Source organism: Podarcis gaigeae (genome assembly GCF_964106915.1).
Source record: "Podarcis gaigeae genome assembly, chromosome: 17".
Classification (NCBI taxonomy): domain Eukaryota; kingdom Metazoa; phylum Chordata; class Lepidosauria; order Squamata; family Lacertidae; genus Podarcis; species Podarcis gaigeae.
This window is the reverse complement of record NC_139694.1, coordinates 6,432,186-6,449,102: the sequence shown is the minus strand read 5'-3', so window position 1 is coordinate 6,449,102 and position 16,917 is coordinate 6,432,186. Positions and strand designations below refer to the sequence as shown.

Here is a 16,917-nt window from a genome sequence, read left to right as displayed (position 1 = left end):
CAAAAGCATCAATTCTTCGGCGATCAGCCTTCTTTATGGTCTAGCTTTCACTTCCATTCCTGCAGAATACCATAAGCCTAAAGAGGCATGCTTGCCTGGCCAGAAGCAAATTAACTAGCTATATTTCGGAAAAACAGCAAAACCTATAGAACGTTTACCAAAAACCACTGCTAATGTAATCTGAAGCTGGTAGCTGTTGTGCTGGTCCAGGGAGCACAGTATTGAGCAGACTGTGCACTTTTCAAAAAACCCCACTAGAGGTCATACTTAATTCTCAGCCCGCTTAGAATTGTGGAGCCAGGATTCCAAAGGGAATCTAGTCCAACCTTACTAAGAAAGCACATTGCAACTCCAATTTGCAAGCAAGTTAGTCATCCTCAATGAGATTGCCCCTAACTAACTTGTTGCACTGATATCAAATGGGCTCAAAATGACCAGAAATGAAAAAATGCAAATATTCAATGTTTGTCGATTGCACCAACTTCACCATTCACATTTTAAAAGCAAGGGGTTCTGCCCCCCCCCCATTTAACCTTGGTGAAACTATCAGTAAGAATGCACAAGCATTCCTGAAAGACAATTTGATGACCACAATTGTACATTACAGAAAAAGATCAGGTGTGCGAATGTTAGATTTCCCAGAGGGCACTCTCCATTCAAAATTGTGACACCCAATAAAACTCTCTGTGAAATGGGTATGCACCATAGAACATACCAGATACATACATACATACATACATACATACATACATACTTGCACTTTGACGTGCTTTCAAACTGCTAGGTTGGCAGGAGCAGGGACCGAGCAATGGGAGCTCACCCCGTTTTGGGGATTTGAACCACCGACCTTCTGTTCGGCAAGTCCTAGGCTCTGTGGTTTAACCCACAGCGCCACCTGCGTCCCTAAGTAAACTCTAAGCTTCACCTAAATACCCATTCCATGGTTTTGATGGCAGCAAATAGATCTCTGCATTCTCCAGAGTGGATCTTTTCCAAGTACTGAAACAACCAGTTTCCACAATTAGAACGCTTAGAACCTGTGACCTGCCGTGATAGTTTTGTGGCCTTCTTTTTGGATAAAATCACTAATGCCTAGCCAGACCTTAATGCCATCAGACTCAACAGCAGAAGATCCAGTCTCATCATATAGTTTTGGAACTTACAGCAGCTAGCTTTGGGAAACCAGAAGAAAATAGATGCATCTGTTTTGCTGAATGTCTTCTTTCTTCTCTGGCAATCGTCCGTAGCTGAGTAAGATTGTCTTACATATATGGTTTTAAAAGTGAGTCCGTGACTGTAGAGGCCAGTTCTGGATCCACACATCCTTCCACAGTGGGGATGTTTCCAACGGGAGTTGATCACGGTGAGGGTTTGCCAAGCGTGCCTTCCTCTTAGCACCTTTCTCCCTTTCGTCCTGAGTCTGAGCATCTTCAAAGCCCCCAACACCTTTCGTAAAGGCTGTTCTCTAACTGGAGCCCTCGTAGGCCAGTGGTTCTCAGTTACTGGTGTTTATACTACATTTTTGTAGCCTTCAGAGTCTTTGAACCTCTTTTGTTGACCACCAGCATTACGCTTATCATTTTAAAGTTAAGAATAGAGTAGTTGCTTTGGAAGACGAAATCCAGCATCGCCTGAGCTCTGTGAGTGCAGCTTTCTCCTGATTGAAGTGCAGAGTGTTTGAGGACCAGGACATTCACAGGGAAACCAAAATGCTTGTTTACAAAGCTATTGTACTACCAACCTTCCTGCTGAATGTAGCCAAGGCCTTGTTGAGCGAGGGCTGTGTTCTAACTTCAGCGAGGCTGTAGCGAGATTTGAACCCCATGGGGTTCACTGCCACTGGGCAAGAGGCAGACATTTACCATGGTGGTACCTAACTCTTGTGTTATTGCCCAGCTGATGGCTATGGCTATTATTACGGAGAATGTTTCCTGACTGTAATCCTAAATATGGTAGTATAGTCTCTACTCTGCCATGTTGTTATAAAGAATTCCGCACCCCAAAACTCACTCATGGACATTATGCTATTTATGCAATTATTTTCTAACAATGCAATATAAACTGAGAAGAAAAAAGGGAAGTCTGAGAACAAGAACAATCTTCTTCATTGCCTTCCTTTTTCAAGTGTTCAAGATACTTCTAATCTCACATGGACTAAGCTTGTAAGATGTTTGAAAAATGCTAGTCTACTTCATTGCAGCAAATAAATTCATGTTTGTTTATTCCATCAAGGGAAAGATATCAAAAAAATAAAAAACACACTGGTAAAATCAGATTTTACCAGCTAAACATTCCAACAGACATTTTATTTAAATGCAGATCATCACAACATTCAAAATATCAAACATTCTTTCATTTTGTGCTTGGCAATCTGTGAGGCTAAACAGCATACACTGGTACAGTACAAGAATCAAGAATTAGGATAAATAGGTTCACAAACTGCTGTTGAAGGGCAATTTTCAGGTTGACAACAGGCAACATAAAGTAAAAAACAAAAAACACCACACCATCTCAATAGTGAGATATTAGTTCCACTTTAAAAAAAACCCTCACTCTGAGGATAAACGCTTGGAGGATTATCAATTCAGCTAGGGAAAGCTTTCCTGTGTACCACAAATAAGGAAAATATTAACTCCTATTTGCATTTAAAAAAAACTATACAAAATAATTTCACCCTCCCCCACCCCATTAAGAGCATTATTTTGATATTCAGACATGCTTTCCTCTCTGACTTGAAACCTCTTAGGTTGCTTCTGTTCATATTTTGCTTCTTACCTGAATTCCAATGCGCAGAGAAATGTTTATTAGCATGATTGAATAAACACAGAAAATCAGCTTGCAGAAGCTTATGTCCTTTTTACATACATGCATGGTCCTTCGTACCGAACTATGGGCCAGTTCGCACGCCTGATGCAAGTTATATATATATATATATATATATATATTTATATGAAGCAAGGTCTGAGTCAACAACTTCTCTGTTGTAAAGTGAGTGGACGGATCTCATGAACTGGACCTACCTGTATTGATTCTATACTGAATGAGATACAGGTGAAGGAGCCGTGCATGAGGCACATTCCCAACATAAAACAAGCCTGAGCAGCGTGTGAAAGGAGCTATTTAAATTCCTTATTCAACCACAGTGAAAGAGCCTGAAAATTGCAATACCTGGGTAAGTCATTTTCATTCAAGCACACAAAGCCTTGCTTAACTAGAGCATTCAAAGTTTAGGTGACGGCACATACCAATTAGCTATGCCAGAATTGTAGAAAGTATTAACAAATAGACCACAACCCACCGAAAAAGCTAAAGCAGTTTAAATATCACTGGGGGGGGGAGATAATTCAATGGGGAAAATGCATAATTTTGGTTGGATTGCACCAATTGTCATTCGCACCATCCTTCCTAAAGCAACCCTTCAGAGAAGTATATTCACTTGCAACAAAACTTAGTAGTATAAAGAGCCACACAAAAGACCACATTGACAAGTCAGGTGGCAGTGTAACATGAAGGACACTTAAAAGCTTTCCTCACCTTTCCAGCAACACACACACCTATTTATTTTTAAACAGATACTCCCACCGCTGAGCTTACAGTGAATTCCGTTTCTGAAATTTAATACGAAATCTCGACAAGGTGTTGCTTTGCATCAACAGTCTAGCAAAAGCTATTTGACAACTTTTACAGAACCTTAAGGTTTGGGGGAAAGGATTTCTCTTGAAAATTTGGCAGTCTCTGCTCAAGGAAGAATAATTTTTTTTAAAAAGTGGGGAAGGGGAGACTTGAAATATCTTGGGAGTTTATTACAGCATGCCACTGTTTGTTCCGAAAGGGCCAAGCGACAAATTAAATATCAGTTTTCCGCCCATTTACACATTTCTTCAAAGTGCATTCTCTGGATCACCAGGAGTGTGAGAATAGTTGATGGTGATCTGGAGCAAATGAATCCATCTTCAGGCATATCCGAGGAAACTTTTCAAACAATTGCTCTAGCGGTACAGTTCACTCGCACCCACAGATTTAAAGGCCATTAATATGACTGAATACATTTTGAGCTAAGTAGGCACTGTTTAAAACTGGCATCTTTACCTACGGATTAACTATTATGCTGGAGTTCAGTGTTATTAGTGTGTTTGACTTCTCCCTGGAAATTGACAGTTCTGTGTGTGTCTGGCGTCCAACTGAGAAAATGAACTTTACAAGCACTTTTCACAATAATTTGAGCAAGAATTCATATGTCGCATTGATTATTCCCCAAGAAATCAGAGACCGGTGATAATTCAGATGGGCCCCTCGGAAGAGGTGCGTCAGTTTCCTGTCACGCTCCAGCCAAATCTTCATGAAAACCTTGGGAAAAGACTGGAATTCCCCGCCGATTTGTGACTGCATGCGAGCTTTTACTACGTTCAGTGGGAAAAAGAGGAACCCCAGCATAGCACCCAACAGACCTCCACAAATAAAATCATTGATCAAGTGAGTACTGTAAGTTGTGGCTTCAGGCAAACACTGCTTGATAGGTCCTCTGAGACCGAAGAAGAGGGCATTGCTAGGGCCGTTCCGGAGGAGGATTGGCACTAAGCCCCGGTAATATTCCCTGGCCCCATGGTCTCGGAGAACTCTGAACGCCTGGTAAGTGTTTGTAAATTTGTCGTGGTGTTTGTAGTCCTGCAGAAGTGTCTGGACGCGCTCAAAGGGGGTCAGGACCGCTTCCGTGGTCCCAGCAAGCACGGCTGCCAAGCTGCGGGTCAAGATTTCAGGCGCGCTCATGTGCCTCAGGAGTACGGAAGAGAGGTCCTCATAGAGGCCGAACATGATCGCCAGGGTTGTGCTCTTCTGCATGAGGGGTGGAAGGATCCCACGGTACAGATTCCTGAGCCCGTCTTTCTGCAGCTGACGTACCGCATCTCTGGTTCGTACGCCGTACAACTGCTGCCGAAAGAGGACTTTCTGGACGGGGAAGGTGACGGCGACATTTGTGATGGCTGCACAATAACCACAGAAGTAATGTTTGCCTGAGCTAACTTTTACAATGCGGTGGCCGACTTGGTCTGCTGTTGATTTGTTCAGGACAAGGTCTTTTGAATCCATCATGCTGCTTGTTCTGTCTTCACAGCTGACTTCTCTTCTCCTACAGAAAGAGTGAACAAAGCTGTACATAACTCGGCTTAGTTTTATGTACTTTGCTACGCATTTTTCCCCCCTGAAAGACCCCAACTACCCTAAACACTGAGTTAAAGGGGAACACCTGGCTTTAAAAGCATTGAGGACATGTCTGAGCCAAAATCGGCTGGCTATGAAAATGGATTAAAACTAATAGAAGGTTGAGAAGGTGATCAAAGAAGAAGAATGAAGCGGTAACATCAGGAATTTAATGGACATATGCTTGCAACGGGACCGTATTTTTTTGCTCTATAAGACTCACTTTTTCCCTCCTAAAAAGTAAGGGGAAATGTGTGTGCGTCTTATGGAGCGAATGCAAGATGCGCAGCTATCCCAGAAGCCAGAACAGCAAGAGGGATTGCTGCTTTCACTGCGCAGCGATCCCTCTTGCTGTTCTGGCTTCTGAGATTCAGAATATTTTTTTTCTTGTTTTCCTCCTCCAAAACTAGGTGTGTCTTGTGGTCTGGTACGTCTTATAGAGCGAAAAAGACAGTAATCACTTTTTGGGAAAATGTATTGAATTTAAATAATTTGGATGGATTTGTTTAAATTTGAAAACTCACCCCCCCCCCCCACATATATGGACATGTCTGGGCCAACTATTTTCCCCCGTAATAGTATGAATCGCACTGAAAATATTTATATTGAAGTCAGCAAAGAAAAGTTTAAAGTAATTTTTAGTAGTCTGATCAAGCTTAGGCAAACTTCACCTCATGCCATCTCAACTGACACCCCATGTCTGGATTTTTTAGGATGGAATTTAATTCCTGCATTTCACACAGAACTATCTTAGGTCCACACAAAGTTAATTTCAGGTTTCTCTGGCAGGGACCATTATCATAAAATTCATAGTGCATTTAATTACAGAAGGTAACTGGGAAGAAAAGTTAAGTCTTCCATGGACAGAAAACATGTATAATGCAAACCATTCTCTTCAAAAAGAAAAACAGAACCCCGCAAGGCTAGTTCCCTTTCTTACTGCTTGCTATCTTCTTTTATCTACTCGCACTTCACTCAGCTCAGCAAACAGATAAATTGCTTCCAAGTTTCACCAGAGTTCCCAAACAGTTTCATTTTCTTACTTTCTTCTTGCAGAGCTCTGGGTAAACAACTTTCTCCAAATAATCACTTTCACAAAGAAGGCAGAGTCTTAAAGGGCATGTTAAAAAGAGAAGCACTGGGAATGTTCATGTACTTTTTGGGCAGTATCTGGAGTGGCAGTTGGGAAAGGGAGAAATGGCTGGTCCAAGATGCTCTACTCTATTGCACAGGCTAGTAACAAGATTATCCAATACATAACTTGAGGCTTAGGTACCTGGAAGAATCTCTGCTGCCACATCAATCTGCCCTTGCATTATAATCATCTGAAGAGGCCCTTCTGTCAACTGAGATGAAGTGGTTAGAAACCAGAGAGTGTGTCTTCCCCCCCAGCGACACCCCACTTACAGAACTGTACCCCCAAGGTGGTACAGCTGGTGGCTACATTAATATATTTCCAGCAACCAGTGCAAAGTTCGTTTACTATCTGAGGAATTTTTCTCATCTACAAGAGTCTACCCACATAGCAACCAAGTATTTGCATCTGGTTAAAAGAGTTGGAGCCTAGCCAGGAAAAGCTCCAATGTTTCGCCGTTTTTATTTAAACCGACATCATTTTCCTTTTAAGCAGCTCCGCCAAATCCATTACTCATTCTTTTTCGATGTTTAAAATGTAACCATCAATAACAAATCTGCATAGCAGAATCAGAGACTTGCAGGGACCACGACGGTCATGTAGTCCAACCCCCTTGCAACGCAGGAATCTTTCACCCAATGTGGGATTCAAATCCATGGCCCTGGGATGAAGAGGCTCATGCTCTACCAATTGAGTCATTCCTCATATATTCTCAGACTAAGCAGATCACTATGGCCACCAGTCATGTGATAAATATATTTCATTTTCTGTGCATCAGGACACAAGTTGCAGGAAACTGCTGCTGGTGCGTCTTAAATCTTGCCACCCAAGCACGTTCCTAGTTGACTGAACAGAAGCAGCCGTCAGCATTTTAAAACTTCTACTTTATTTTCCTCAGTCTGTTAAGTTCTATTTCCTTGCAGCAGACTTCATCTGCCACAGATTCCTTCTCCATTCCCCAGCCCAGGGGTCGCCAACCTAAGGCCCAGGGGCCACAAGCAGCCAAAGGGGCCGTTTAACCGGTTCACGAGCCGCCCCCAAACCAAGCAGCCTGCTCAGTGGGTCCCCGCGCACTGTGCTAAACTGGCGCAGCACGGCACGAGGACTCGCTTCCGTGGCGCCGGAAATCGCCTCTGCGCCGATGCAGACGCCAGAAATCTGGCTCAAAGAGGTATCTCCGCTGGAGTGAACCAGCCCAGGTGGGGTAAACCTTGCCAACTCCTGCCCAGGCCTCTGCCCTCCTCCTGACAAGTGGTTCTACAGCTGTTCTCTTTCTCTTTCCCCTCCTGAAATGGGGAGGGAACTCAGACGTTTTGCTCCAAACGCCTCTTTTCATCCTTCGATGATGAGGCTGCATATACACTAGACCTTTAAAGCACAGCCTTTCCCTCAAAGAATTCTGGGACCTGTACAGTGGTACCTCGGGTTACAGACGCTTCAGGTTACAGACCTCGGGTTAAGAACTTTGCTTCAGGATGAGAACAGAAATCGTGCTCCGGCGGCACAGCCGCAGCAGGAGGCCCCATTAGCTAAAGTGGTGCTTCAGGTTAAGAACAGTTTCAGGTTAAGAACGGACCTCCAGAACGAATTAAGTACTTAACCCGAGGTACCACTGTAGTTTACTCTTCACAGAGTTACAATTCTCAGCAACCCTCTACAAACTACAGTGCCCAGAATTATTTGGGGGGAGGGAGGGGGAATGTGCTTTAAACTGTGCACACAGTCTAGCCAGTCTGTGAAAAACTGAGCTGCTGTGAGGAAGGCAGGAAAATCCGACCAACTACTTTTGTGGAAAGATTTGAGTTTGCGATTCTTTTTAGCCCTGGTGTGGAAAGCCAATGCCCTCTGTGCTGGTGTTGAATTGAATTTTTTATTATTACGGTCACAGACCAGTTCCGGCTCGCTTACAATATCAGGGAAATCATAAAACACAACAGGAATACATTAAATTGCAATTGGGTATAACAGAGGTGTATATAAGATTTTGCATGTCTGGACCTTATGACTCACCCGCTGAAAAGTGAATGTGAGTACCGACCGGTTAAGTCATTGTATTGAAAATCCTCCATTCACATGCATATATATATATATTCTGTTTCTCCTCCCCTCCCTGCACCCCACACCCTCAACCAAAGTTCTTTTGCCAGCTACTTCATGGGTACCAAGCAGCCTGAGCCCTGCAAGTTGGCAGGAAGGAAATCCTCTTCAAATTCATTTGGGAATCAAAATATTTCTCTTTGAGGTTCCCTCCCCACAAATGTATTATATGTATTGCTAACACACGTCTACCATAACAAACACAGGAAATGTCCCTTATGTGCATGAAAATATGTGGGTGGGGGTTGGGGGGTGTTCCCACACTTTACTTATTATTATTAGTAGTAGTAGTATTTCAGCAGCCCTGCCCCTGCAAACATCATCATCATTATTATTATTATTATTATTATTATTATTATTATTATTATGCCAACTCTGCCCCTGCGCCCTTCAAAGCAAAACATTACTAATTGTTATTATTACTATTATTACTACTATTATTTTGCCAGCTCTTCCACTGTGCCTTTCAAAACGAAACATTATTATTAGTAGTAGTAGTAGTAGTAGTAGTAATAGTATTTCACCAGCCCTACCCCTGCGCCTTTCAAAGCAAAATATTATCATTACTATTATTATTATTATTATTATTATTATTATTGTTATTGTTATTTTGCCAGCTCTGCCCCTGTGCCTTTCAAAAGGAAACATTATTCTTATTATTTCATATTTTGCCTTCCCAAGCAAAAGAGGATCCCGACCTCTCCTCCGCAACAACGGCAAAGCAAAACACCCCCCGCAACCCGGAGGCGAGGCCAGGGAGGAAAGCGAGACGGCGAGAGGAAGGCGGCAGGAAAGCAAGGGAGCCCCGCCTTGCAGCCAGAGGTCCGGAAGGGCCTTGGCCTTACCCTTGCCCGAGGTCAGCAGGCACCGGCCACACGCAGGAAGGGGAGGAGGAGGAAGGCCCGGCCCGGGTCCCCATCTCGCCCTCCTCCTCCTCCTCCTCCTCCTCCTCCTCTAACCACTAGGCACTCCTACCTCCGAGCCCAGCTGACTCCACACTCACCCGCCGGGGCTTCATGGCGGCGAAAGGATGCCCCGAATCGCGCGCGCTCACGTGCACACGTGCACGCGCGCGTCCTGCAGCCCAGCCCAGCCCGGCCCCGCGCGCGCGAAGGAAGGCTCCCGCTCTCGGCAACTGCTCTGACAGCGGCAGCCCCGCGGGAACCGGCCGGGGAGCGGGACCTTCGCCACGCCCTGACGCAAAGACGCGTGACGTCAGGAGGAGGACGGCGTTCACGTGACAGGCGCCGCCTCTGTCACTCCCCCCCTCCTCGGAAAGCGCATGCGCGGAGAGGGATTCGAAGGAGCGCCCCCTTCCGGCTGTTCGAGCAGGGCAACTTTATCTGTTTACTGTATTTACTTCGTAGGATCTATAAGCCGCTTGGTTTGCGGTTTTCTGAAGGCCAGCAGCCCCAAAGCGGTTTACACACAAAATAGGAAAAGGAAAATTCATATTTTTTAAATATACGTTTCTGTTAAAAGTTCCTCTTCGAAGCTTTCAAGTCGCAGAATCACTCAAACAAATGGGTCATATTCAGAAAGAGGCATCACTGCTGCAGGCAATATGGAAAATAAAGTACCTGTTAATGTGACTGTTATGTACTGAAGTTCCCACCCTGGGCCAGCAGAGGGATACTGTAGATAGTTTTCACTCAGGTCCACATATGCAAATAAGGGATTGAAAGTGACGTTCAGCGATTGGATAGTTACAGAAAGTGGTTACTGTTGCGCTATAGTGGAGCTCTATATAAGCAGGCTGGCTGAACCCTTCAGTTCTGTCCTGGCCTGTGAATAAACAAGAGCTGTTTGAAGAATTGCTGTGGTGTCTGATATGTTCACCCACGACTTAACAGTGACACCTACGCAAAAGTTTTGTTCATATATTATGCAAAAGAATGAAATGCTACTGTCTGTCCTAAACCTCCTTTCTCTCTTCCCACTTCTCTTTCCCCAGAACCCTTCTTACAAAATATGTTGGCATCAGTCCTTCTCGAGAGACAATGGAATAGGTCTCTAGGGGTGAAGTCAAACTGCTGTGATAGCAGCACCAAAATGTCCTTCCCAAGGCGCAAGCCAGGGCAGTGTGTAAAGGTAAAGGACCCCTGGCCAGTTAACTCTAGTCAAAGGCGACTATGGAGTTGTGGTGCTCATCTCGCTTTCAGGCTGAGGGAGCCAGTGTTTGTCCACAGACAGCTTTCTGGGTCATGTGGCCAGCATGACTAAACCGCTTCTGGCGCAATGGGACACCATGATGGAAACCAGAGGGCATGGAAATGCCATTTGCCTTCCCACTGCAGTGGTACCTATTTATCTACTTGCACTGGTGTGCTTTTAAACTGATGGGTTGGCAGGAGCTGGGACAGAGCAACGGGAGCTCACCCCATCGCAGGGATTTGAACCGCCAACCTTCTGATCGGCAAGCCCAAGAGGCTCAGTTGTCTAGACCACAGTGCCACCCGTCTCCCTGGATAGTGTGTATGGAGGTCCTGGGCTGTTCAGACCTTGCTCTTGGCCTTGCTGATGTGGTCCAAAGGAAAGCAGAGCAATATGTTTGGCAGCAGGAATTGCCGCAAGGAGTTGTATAAGGTGCCATCCAACCATCTTAGGGATTCCACTCTGGATTTGTGTAGGGTTTACTCCTGAGCCTTTTCTTCTCCCCAAAATATCCCACAAGGTAGCAGAGGTTTAGGATCAGGGTTTTCCATCTTCTAGGTAAGCTACCTTCCCAGGTTGACAAGCCCCACCTGCCCCTCACTTCCCTCCCTCTACAGCAGGTGCAGAAACCTTTTTGACCATTGGACCCACTATTGGTCTCATCTGTGCAATCTGCCAGAGCACATAGCTGTCAACCGTCCCTTATTTGGCGGGAAAGTCCCTTATCCCAGCGCCGTGTCCCGCTGCTGTCCCTTATTGATGATGTCCCTTAAATTTCCCGGGTTTCAAAGGAAGCAGCTCCTCTCCCTCCCTCCCTGCCGGCCAGGGAGGAGGGAGGCTCCAACTGTGTTGCTTGGCGAAGTCTAAGAATGACTGAGGGGTGGAGCTTGCATGCCTTGTGCTGATCAAATCAGCCGCGTTGCCTGGGGACCTGCCTTTGCTCAGCGCTTCCCAGCGGAGAGGTGACAGTGGTTTTCCTTGCTGCACCCCTTTTGCCGGTTTGCTGCGCTGTGGGAACCACCACTTGAGGCTTTGTTTGGCTGGTGGGCTGGCTGGGCTTTCTGCCTTTGGCTTAGGAGCTGGTTGACTAAAATCCCTTATTTTGGCTGCTGGTCCCTTATTTTCAAATCTGTAAGTTGACAGCTATGTGCCGGAGCCTGTCTTTGCATGTAGTGGAAGTCCCTAACTCCTGAGGGTTTGAGACCCATCAGCTTCCCTCACCTGGTTTAGCCAGCCAGTCCATGCCTTCTCCTGAGGTGTACCAGGAAAAAACACACGCCTAGAACTCAGGCCAATGTAAGCTTCAATAGTGGGAGTGATCCCTACTCACAAATCAATAGTCAGTAGTAACAAATACTAATCCATTCAAAAGCATGTATTCTGACAAGGATCACAAATTCAAACAGAGACTACAAACTCAAACTCATAAAGTCACCTCTGCCGAGGTGTGGTTGCTGTTGCATGCTGGCAGCTTCTAGGAGCCACAGATGAGAGGTGAATGTAGTGTTGGGAACAAAGGTGGACCAACTACCCCAGGAGGAGCATGACGTTTCCCCCGCTACCCCTTCCTGTAACACCCCGTAAAGGTAAAGGGACCCCTGACCCCTGACTCTGGGGTTGCGGCGCTCATCTTGCTCTATAGGCCTAGGGAGCTGGTGTTTGTCCACAGACAGCTTCCGGGTCATGTGGCCAGCATGACTAAGCCGCTTCTGGCGAACCAGAGCAGCGCACGGAAACGCCGTTTACCTTCCCGCCAGAGCGGTACCTATTTATCTACTTGCACTTTGACTTGCTTTCGAACTGCTAGGTTGGCAGGAGCAGGGACCGAGCAACGGGAGCTCACGCCGTCGCGGGGATTCGATCCGCCGACCTTCTGATCGGCAAGTCCTAGGCTCTGTGGTTTAACCCACAGCGCCACCCGCGTCCCGTACACCCCTTTTAAAACTTACAGAAGTTAAAATACTGTAACAGATTACAAGTTACTTTGACTTTACTAAGCATCTGGCTGCATAGGCTTGTCTTAAACAGGAATGTTTTGAGCAGGTGCCGAAAAGATTGCAGCAAGAGTGCTTGCTTGATCTCAACGGGCAGAGTGCAGGTGTTGCAACACTGAACGATGAAGTTCTTACAAATGTGGAATGGGTATTTATGTCACCTGTAGTGGTGCCAATTCTGAGCTGGCACCTGTGAGGTAAGGAGGTCTCCTAGGTAAACTGGTCCCAAGTTGTTAAAGGCTTCATATGCTAATAGTAACACCTTGAACTTGCCCCAGTAGCAAGCTAACAACCAGTGCAGAGTGAGTGCAGCTATTATATGCTGACAAGGTCTCACTGCTGTCAGCAATCGCGCTGCAGCAACTTTGTGAGGTTTCTCTCTGTGTCTGTCTGTCTGTCTGTCTGTCTGTGTCTCTCTCTCACACAAAAATAAGATCTTATTGTCTACAGGGAGTCCCCCCATAGCAGTGGGCAGCCCCTGTTTACACAGATAGTGATGATTAATGTGAAATGCAACAAACAAAATTATAGTGGGGCACAAATATTTATCCATCTGTCACCTTTTCTGACAAAAAAGACCATTTTTTTTTTTAAAAAAAGCACAACCAACCAGTTGAATTACTGCATTGGTAAAGTATTTCACTTCCGTAAAGTCTGTGTTGGCAACTCAGTTTACTCCCTACTGAGGAGATTGAAGAGTTAAGAAGTGGAATATTTTATTACTTGATGTTCTAAGATAAGCATGAACTTTAGCTTCTACTGAGCCTTGTGTGTTATCTAAAATTAATCTTCAGCATTGCTAATGCAAGCATTATTATGTTTTTCTTTAATTCTCTTCTTTAGATCAAGGGGCACAGGGTCCAATCCTGCTGGTTCTGACTAATACTAAGAAGAAGGAGGATAGTATTTCCAAGAGCAGAGTCTCCATTGTTGTTTCTCTTTCTTGCTTGTCTTTACAACCAGAGACTGTTTAAACAAGGCACAGTTCCAAATCTAAATTAGTCCGCTGTCTTCAGGAAGACTGAAACTACCAGCAAATAAGTTTAAGCACCAGATATTCTCCCAGAAACAGTCTTTCCTTGCTTATAAAGCATTTCTGGAGCAGTCAAACTGAAGACGAAAAAGTGTGATGCAAAGAATAATTCCAAAAGCCTCACAGACTGCTCAAATGACCTTGTTCTGCCTGTTTCTTTGTTTTTTGTCTGTGACTTCTAAAATATTTTCCCCAAGGTCTTCATATGTATTTATTTATTATATTCAGTGCTTTTTTTCTGGGGGTACGCATACCCCTAAACATTTTGTGAATCTTTGTCCTTTTGACCATTTACTGTATTTATTTTCCCCAATTTTAACTATAAAATGGTGATTTTCTTGAATCAAAATGAGGGTACCCCTAGACATTTTTAAAAGAAAAAAGCACTGATTATATTTATATTATTTATACAGTGGTACCTCAGGTTAAGTACTCAATTCGTTCCGGAGGTCCATTTTTAACCTGAAACTGTTCTTAACCTGAAGCACCACTTTAGCTGATGGGGCTCCTGCTGCTGCCGTGCCGCTGGAGCACGATTTCTGTTCTTATCCTGAAGCAAAGTTCTTAACCTGAAGCACTATTTCTGGGTTAGTGGAGTCTGTAACCTGAAGCGTATGTAACCCGAGGTACTACTGTACTCTGCCTCGCCATAATTATATGTGGATCAGCTAACAAATTGAAACTTGTTCAAAGCAACGGCAACGAACACACTGGAAATGATTGTAACAAACATAAAAAGGAAGGTTAACCAGTTTGGGGTTTTTTTTACTCTGCTGCTATTTGTTGATGGTGACCGCAAGTGTTATTCCCCACCCCCATGCTTTAACTTGTTAAACTGGAAAAACTAGAATGTACTTGCACGTGCAAAAGGCAGTAAGTACAAACTGCAAGTACAAAGTCCTGCCCAAAAGACAGTTAATTTAGTTTTATCAGGCAAAAGTGGGATCTACAAAAAATATTGACACTGTAGAATGCTACTGTTGCAGTTTCAAGCCCCTCAATTCCATTTTCCCTTCTTCCTCTGTACAGCAGCAGTCAGCTGAGCAAACTCAGTCCTCACTGGGCTGTTTCCCCCCTTAGGGATTTTCTTCTAATGAGTACCCCTAAACATTTTTTAAATAGAAAAAGCACTGTGTATCTCTCAGCATTTCCACCTCAACTTTCTGCTGAAAAACACACTTATTGTTCATTGAGACAATTTTAAATGAACAATAAATGTAGTCTGACTATAAAAGCAACAAACAAAAGAACAGATATTCCAGCAAAGCAGTAGGGCCAAATGCCTCTTGAAACAAAACCACCTAAAGGAAAGTAAGAAATGAAGCCAGGTGGACATAGGTACCATGAGAGGGAGGGCACTGAAACATATTGGTGCCAAAACTGAAAAGGCTGTGCTCTTTGTAAAGGTAAAGGGAACCCTGACCATTAGGTCCAGTCGTGGCCGACTCTGGGGTTGTGGCGCTCATCTCGCTTTATTGGCTGAGGGAGCCGGCGTACAGCTTCCGGGTCATGTGGCCAGCATGACTAAGCCGCTTCTGGCGAACCAGAGCAGCGCACGGAAACGCCATTTACTTTCCTTCCTGCCGGAGCGGTACCTATTTATCTACTTGCACGCCTGCTTCTTGGGAGAAAAGCAATGACAAACCTAGACAGCATCTTAAAAAGCAGAGACATCACCTTGCCAACAAAGGTCCGTATAGTTAAAGCTCTGGTTTTCCCAGTAGTGATGTACGGAAGTGAGAGCTGGACCACAAAGAAGGCTGATCGCCGAAGAATTAATGCTTTTGAATTATGGTGCTGGAGGAGACTCTTGAGAGTCTCGTGGACTGCAAGAAGATCAAACCTATTCATTCTAAGGAAATCAGCCCTGAGTGCTCACTGGAAGGACAGATCATGAAGCTGAGGCTCCAATTCTTTGGCCACCTCTTGAGAAGAGAAGACTCCCTGGAAAAGACCCTGATGTTGGGAAAGATGGAGGGCACAAGGAGAAGGGGATGACAGAGGCCAAGATGGTGGGACAGTGTTCTTGAAGCTACCAGCATGAGTTTGACTAAACTGCAGGAGGCAGTGGAAGACAGAAGTGCCAGGCGTGCTCTGGTCCATGGGGACACGAAGAGTCGGACACGACTAAACGGCTAAACAACAACAACAACTTGAAGTGCTTTCGAACTGCTAGGTTGGCAGGAGCTGGGACCGAGCAACAAGAGCTCACTCCATCACGGGGATTCGAACTGCCGACCTTCTGATCGGCAAGTCCTAGGCTCTGTGGTTTAACCCACAGCGCCACCCACGTCCTTTGTGCTCTTTGTACTTGTTGTCATTTCCATTGGCAGAGGAATATCCTTGCAATGAATGCATGCCCACATTTTCTTGCAGCTCTGCATTGCATGAGAAGATCGGTCGTTTTGAAAAGCTGTATTTCCGCTCAGTTATACACCATATGTAAGTAACCCTCCGTAAACTTCTGTGGACTCCTATAATCATGCGGAACACAGTTTGAAAACTACTGCTTTAGAATTGCATCAGCATGGCAAACTTTATTTTTATTTTTTATTGTAATATTTTTAATCTGATTTTCCAAGTACAGAGCTACAACAATACAAAATACATATCCATATTTGGAGATTTCTCTGAATCTCCAGACCTCCCACATTCCGCTTCATTGTGTCCTATTATAAACCTTTTCAACTGCATATTATTTCAGCATCCAAATTTCATGTTTCTCCTTTTTATCCATAATATCTTCTGCATTACAAGTGTTATTGCAATCCTGCTAATGTTTTCATCTCCTTACAGTGGCCTCTCAAGTAAATTATAAATCTTTCCCATTCTTTAAGTTTTGGTCTTCTTGGTTCCTGAGCTTTCCGGTCAGTTTTGCCATAGCTTATTTTGCCATTCTTCTCTTGGCAAACTTTACTACCACAATTCTATCAGCACTTACATAGGGATTATAACATCTTGGAGAGAGCTACCTTGATTTCCAGTTTCGCAGGTATTAATCCCTTCCTACATCTTATGTAATCAATGCTGATCAATCAAGGAAATGAGGTTCTGCTGCCATCTGATGGCTAAGCCTCTACATTTCACAATTTGCGCTGGTGCCCATACTGGATAGGAGCATCGGAAGCTGCCCTAACTGACCCTCATCAGTGCAGGTAAGAAAAAACTTACCGTAATTTTACTTTTTATCATCTACAATACTGTCTTATTTATTTAATAGTACAGTACATTATTACTTTCATTTTATGGATTAATGGTCTTGTTAGATAGTAAAAATTGTGTTAAATTGCTGTTTCAGGGGTTGT

The 16,917-nt window shown here is 44.4% G+C and overlaps 2 protein-coding genes across 3 annotated transcripts in view; one reads left to right on the top strand and one right to left on the bottom strand.

Moving 5' to 3' along the window:
• Positions 1-16,917, top strand: part of FBXO10 (F-box protein 10) — a 168,387-nt gene that overhangs the window by 105,396 nt on the left and 46,074 nt on the right. The gene's annotated exons all lie outside the window — the stretch shown is intronic.
• On the bottom strand, positions 2,292-9,642 carry SLC25A51 (solute carrier family 25 member 51). Of its 2 annotated transcripts, none has more exons than XM_083719634.1 (2): positions 9,435-9,642; positions 2,292-5,128 (listed from the first exon to the last, which is right to left on the bottom strand). In XM_083719634.1, exon 2 carries the CDS (start codon positions 5,089-5,091, stop codon positions 4,210-4,212), a length of 882 nt encoding a protein of 293 aa, XP_083575760.1. In that variant the 5' UTR covers positions 5,092-5,128; positions 9,435-9,642; the 3' UTR covers positions 2,292-4,209. The 2 variants fall into 2 exon arrangements, with proteins under 2 accessions (XP_083575760.1, XP_083575759.1); XM_083719633.1 differs by having other exon boundaries at positions 9,277-9,626.

Excerpts from the sequence above, each read along its gene's own strand:
- SLC25A51 (XM_083719633.1), bottom strand. The coding sequence starts at position 9,350 with ATGGGGACCCGGGCCGGGCCTTCCTCCTCCTCCCCTTCCTGCGTGTGG. Across the intron at positions 5,129-9,276 it reads CCTGCTGACCTCGGGCAAGG|GAGAAGAGAAGTCAGCTGTG; the intron begins GTAAGGCCAAGG and ends CTCTTTCTGTAG.